The 6,000-nt window shown below is 39.8% G+C and overlaps 1 protein-coding gene across 1 annotated transcript in view; it reads left to right on the top strand.

The window, feature by feature from the left end:
• Positions 1-401: 401 nt before the first annotated feature.
• The window catches only part of PPP4R4 (protein phosphatase 4 regulatory subunit 4), a 62,739-nt gene continuing 57,140 nt past the window's right edge, over positions 402-6,000 (top strand). Inside the window, exons 1-2 of the mRNA XM_005149522.3 lie at positions 402-571; positions 1,067-1,140. Coding sequence (XP_005149579.1) covers positions 455-571; positions 1,067-1,140 — 191 coding nt within the window. The 5' untranslated portion in view covers positions 402-454. The remainder of the gene's footprint in view (positions 572-1,066; positions 1,141-6,000) is intronic.

Genomic DNA, 6,000 nt, shown 5'->3' with positions numbered 1-6,000 from the left:
CACCGCAGGGACGTCCCTCCTCCGGCTGTGGTACAGAGGCGGCACTCGGGCACCGCGCCCTGCCCTGCCCCGCCTGCCCCGTCGGTGAGGAGCGAGCCCCGCAGCCCGAGCACTGCGTGGGGAGGTTCTGCCATCCCCTCCCACGGTGCAGCCTACCCCATCGCCCCTGCGGGCAGGGGTGGCCAATGAAGAAGGAAAACTCATCTCCAAACTCCCCTCCTCCGAGGTACTACCGGCTGCACCGAGCTCCGGCCCCCATCCTTGCCCGCCCAGGAGAAAGTTTTCCGTCCGGAGGCTCGGCTGGGGCGAGAGGCGGCCGCTGCCGCAGTGTGTGAGCTGAGGCGGGCGGCGGGCGCGCTCGGAGAGGCGCTGCGCGGTGCCTGCGCTGCCTCCTTCAGTGCTATGTGAGAGACGCTCGGGGAAAGCATCGCTTGCCGAAGCCTTTAGTTGCTACATGCATCCAATAATCATCTTCTCCAAAATGGATTTTAGTCAGAGCAATTTGTTTGGATACATAGAAGACCTGCAGGAGCTAACTATTATAGAGAGGCCAGTTCGCAGGAGCCTGAAGGTATACACTTCAAAATACATTGATGATTTAAAATCCATTTGAAATTGTGTCTGATTTAGTTATGCATGGCTAACTGAATAGGCAGTTTATTTTTTACAGCATCAGGATACTAAAAACTGTTTTCCGTCATTTTGGAATAAACAGTCTTGAATTCTATATAGCAGGGGCTTAATATTGTCAGTATAAGAATATTAAGCTGGGAGAAAAATATACTTAGGTCTTTAGATTAATCTATATGTGAATTGTTTATACTTTAAGTGATTAGTAGTGGTAGTGTCTGACATGGAACTGTACTTGTATTATATTCCATCTTTTCCTGGTGAAAGATTTATTTGGTAGAATTTGAAATATTGGCTAAAGATTTAAGGGATTAAATTCAAACTACTCATGGAACCATCCCTAGATATGTTGGGAAGAAGGGGTTGTTTTAAGAAGATTAAAATGATGAAATAGTAAGGCATTGTAAACTCATAAACTCTATTTCATGCTTGACAGACACCAGAAGAAATAGAAAGGTTGACAGTTGATGAAGAGCTCAGTGATATTGAAAGGGCTGTTTATCTACTCAGGTATTTCCTAAAATATTACTCTGAAACACTGCTGGCCATCATGCTTACATACAGCTTTTTTAGTGCTTTACTCTTCACTCATTTTATTTTCTGTCTTTCAGTAGCAGTTCTTTTTTACTTTTTGCTATGTAAAATGTATAGGCAAGATAAAAATAGGTACTGTATTCTTATTCTTTTTTAAAATGCATAGAATAGGATAACTGTGTACATGTATAAACATTTCTGAGTTTCTGATATGGCCCTCACCAAGACTGAATTGTACTTCCTCTTCTTTTCCCCTGCAGCTGATTTTGCAAGATTCCCTGAGTGTTAACATTAATAACACCAATCATTCAGAGATTTTGTATTCCCTGTAAGAGAATATTCACTCCTGAACAGTTGCCACAGGCTGATAACAGGCCTGTTTGTGCATAATGTATATGTCTGGGCTTTCAGAAGAGAAAACTTGAGAGATTACTTTCATAGTCCTTAGGAAATACTGTAGAAGATACTATATTAATACTTGTGTTCTGGTTTGTCATTTTTTGTCTTCCTTCTTGTTCCTTAAAGTATTTATTTGCAGCTTTTTGAACAACTTATATCCGACAGTTAAAAGATCTTTCAACTACTATGTAAGTAATCTTTGAGAGTACAAATGTTCTGAGCGATTTTGAGTTGAATATGCATTTTTAAACAATATCTAGTAATTGGAGAACCAGCTGCAGCTCCCTCTCAGTTTGCTTATTCTGCTAGTTTAGATGCTTTTCTAGTTTATGCCTGTCATCAATGTTCAGAGCAGATATTCCCAGTGCCTTAATTTTCTCTTTTTCTGGCACGTGGCATTATTTTTAGGTAAGCATTGATGCTACTTTTGATACTGAGTTTGGGGGGGGGGGTGGAGTGTGTTTCTTTTTTGTTGTTGTTTGCTTGTTTTTTTTTTAAATATTGAACTTTACTAAATAGTGGGTTTTAAAACCTGATTTGCTAATAGCTCCTGTAATGAAAGCAGTCTGTTGACTCTAGGGAAATGCAGAGGAAATAGTTTTCATGTAGTGCATATAATTGCAAAAGATACTTACTGGTTTGGGTTTTTACCTCACAGTAATCAGCATAGCTGACTTCCCCTGTGTGGCAGCAAATTTCTTTGCTGTTTCCCTAATTAAAGGTTATGTTTCCAGCAATATGTCTTTACTGGATCATTGCCTTGTTAAAGGGTAAAAGATCCTACTTCATGTCTTTATCTTACTAATTGCTTTTCAACCTGGCCTTGATCTTCTCCTGACATCTTCATCTGCTTTCTCTCTACTTGAGCATCTGTTCTGGAAACATTATTTTCCTTGTGGTGAAATTTTCACATTTGCCTCTGCATTGTCCTCATTGCTGAAAGGTAGCTTCAACTCTGCTTGATAAGCTTTTTGTAAGGCAATCACTTGCTGTGATTGTCCAGGTATGTAAATACAATAATCCAGTGGAAGCTTTTACTGTTCAGTAGCATATTGCCTTCCCCGTACTGAGTGAAGTGTAAGCAGAGTTGAAAAGCTGCCTGTAACACAGGCAGTATCCTTTATATGATGTACAAAGGTATGTATTTTTGGCTTGTCTGGCATTTTTAAATCTATTATAGTAAAATAACTTTGCCTGTTCCTGTTAGACAGTAATGTCAGTCTGGTCTTTTCAGCCTCATTTTCTCACAAAGATTAACTATTTGCTGTCCTTTAGGTTGTCCCTGATGTGGAACTTTCCTTGATGTTATCCAGAAACACACTGCCTTTTCTGAATATCCCACTATAAAAATTGCTTTAATGAGATTAAAATGAATTGCTAGATATGTCAGTGTTTGCTCTATTTGGAAAAGATGATGCTACCTCCATATAATGAAATAATATGCAAGAACAATAATAGAAAGCAAATCTCACACCTTAAATATCTACAAATAGTATTAAAATACTTAATGTTGTGTCACATTGTCTTTTAAATTGTCATTTATGTAACCCTAACCTGCAAGGTGGTGATTTTTTAATTTACTGGGGAGGATATCTTTAGTGTTGCTTGTACAGTACAGTGGAGCTGACTGAGTGAAACCTTAGTATGATACAGCAAAGCTAATGTTTACTAATTATTTTCTGTGAAACTCCATGAGCAGTTCTCATATTTCAGTGGCTTCGCTTCTGAACAAAAAAAGCTTAATCATTTTCTTCTCTTTTTGCATTCTCCTGTCCCGCAAAAACCTGTCCCAAATTTCTCCTCCCCACCATAGAACTTGGATACATATATGCGGAGTTGTTGCATGTTTAGTAGATACTTGCCTTTTCTAGAGTTATGCTTCTGAAGGCTTTTACTATTGTATTCTGAAAACAGCTACACTGACATCCTAGTGGGAGAGAATAGTACAGCCTTTTATTGTCTGAGGCGTTTGGTGCCTGAATAGTGTGTGTGTGGGGGGGGGGGGGGTGGTGTTTGTTTTGACTTTATGCTTTTTGTTTGTTTGTTTGAATTTTGATATTTTACCCTGATTCTTGCCATACTGTGTACAGGAGAATGTATCAATTTCCCACTTAGTTTCATCAGTTAGTTCTTTTTTTCACCTCTTGTGTTACTTCTCATTTGTCAGGAATACTATGGATTTTTTTGGCATGCTCTTTTGCTGCTTAATACTGTAAAAAGTTACTTGTTTTGCTCAGCTGGTTGGTATCCAAATAATGATTATTTTGTGTTTCCACAATGTTTTGTCTGTCTGTATCTAGTCAGGATGTTTTGTCATAGATTTTGTAAGCTTCTGTTCATTGTCTTTTCTTATGTGTGACATAAATCCATATCTATAAATGTTCTTAGCACATAGTGAGTACATTCACACATTAGCCATGTTTGAGATCTTATTTTCATGGGGGTGTGGCTTCATTTTAGTTGGTTTTCTATTGTTACCTGTCATAGTTTGGTTTTACATTCTGAAGTGATAATTGTATTTTTGATAATCCTAACAATTTTCTTTCTCTCCCCTGCCTCATTCTTAGGGGATGACTTTGCTTTCAGTCTCCCCACTTCTACCAGTACTATTCTTCAAGTAACTATGCAGCTATGCTGAAGCTGATAATTTTTAGTCAGATTAGTTTTCATCTAAATCAACTCCTTGATTTGGCTCATCATGTGAATATGGAAACAGTTGTGCAAGCAAACAGCAGGGGACTTGGTAACTCTCCTAATGGCCAGAATCACTTCAATATGACATAAGCATGGGTGAACTTCAGCTTTAGATCATTGTTGCTCAGAGTGCTCAGTTTTAATTAGATAGTGTTGAGCAATTAGACTAAACAAGTTCCAATTTAATAAGAATGTGGTGGCAAATTGGGTCATCATTTGTTGTAATCTCAATTAACCTTGATTCTGGTTGAGGAACTGGGCTTCCTTAGACCAGGTTGTCAGGGGTGTTTGTGAACTTCCCATTGAAATCAAATGGCTTTAGGCACCTAAAGTGCAAGAGACGTCTGAGTGTCTAGCATCTATGTTTTTGAGCTTCAGCAAGTGCTTGGTGGTTACTGGAGGATCTGCCTGGAATCACCAAGGAGCTGTATTCTGACTGCGTTTTGCATGTTGCTGATGCCACAGAACAAGGAGAGCAAAATAGCTTTGTGCATCTCAGCCATGTTGATGTCAAGATTGATGGCTTATCATAAAGCCATCAGCAGATTAAGACTAGCTGCCAAACTGAACTGAAGGAAACTGAAGAGTTCGCATTCTGCTCTAGGACATTGTCACCTCTACTGGCACAGTGGCAATAAGCAGCCTAGGGACAGTAATTTTTATTCCTGCTATGCAGTTCTGCCTGTAGTCTTTATTTCCATGTTAGCTGACATTTGATTGATGTCATTACTGATTTTTATTAGTCTTACTGCAGCTTGCCCTTTTACGTCACACAGCCAATAGCAAAATATCTATTCTTTGACTTATGTGAACCTGTTTTGGATACAAAAATGTTTAGTTTTCTGAGGACTTTTCTGACAGATATCCCTAGGGTTTTGTCCTGGGTTCAGCAGTAGCAGTCATTTTTTCTCCTTGGTAGCTGGTGCAGTGCTGTGTTTTGACTTTTGGGCTGGGAACGGTTGCTGATAGCACGTACATTTTGAGTTACTGCTCAAATGTTTGGTTTGTCCAAGGACTTTCTGAGCCTCATGCTCTGCCAGGGAGGAGGGGAGGCAGGGAGGAAGGAGAGACAGGACACCTGACCCAGGCTAGCCAAAGAGGTATTCCATACCATAGCACATCATATGCAGGATGTAACCGAGAGCTACCCAGAAGGCCTAAGTGTTTTGGGGATTTGGAAGAGGTATCAGTCGGTGCTCGGTCTGGCAGGGTGGGGTGAGTTATGGGTCGGTGGCTGGTGAGATGTTGTATTCTCTTTACTTGTTATTTCCTTTATCATTATTATTATTAGTAGTAGTAGCAGTAGTGATTTATGTTATACCTTAGTTATTAAACTGTTCTTATCTCAGCCCGTGGGAGCTACATTCTTTGGATTCTTCTCCCCAAATCTCCAGGAGTTGGGGGAACAAGGGGGGGTGTGAGTTAATGAGCTCTGTGGCTGGTTTTAAACCACTATAGGTTTTTACATTGTTCTGTGTACTTTATTGATTTGTATTCAGCTACTTTTTGTTTGTTTGTGCTTGCTTAGTGCTAAAGCTTCCAGGCCTTGACATTTCTGTCATACTCAAAATAATGGCGTAGTAATGAGTTCTCAAGGTGGAAGACTGGGTTCACTCTTTTTGGAGTACATTGTACTTTAGTCTTGGGGTGGCCCTATCTCTCAGCTTAGAAAACACCACAGTCCCCCTCCAAAACATAGTTTTTGAAGACACAATGGATATTTTATCTAGATTCAACAGAATT

Source organism: Melopsittacus undulatus, chromosome 4, assembly GCF_012275295.1.
Source record: "Melopsittacus undulatus isolate bMelUnd1 chromosome 4, bMelUnd1.mat.Z, whole genome shotgun sequence".
Taxonomy (NCBI): domain Eukaryota; kingdom Metazoa; phylum Chordata; class Aves; order Psittaciformes; family Psittaculidae; genus Melopsittacus; species Melopsittacus undulatus.
The sequence above is the reverse complement of the archived record's forward strand: the minus strand, read 5'-3'. Positions and strand labels throughout refer to the sequence as shown.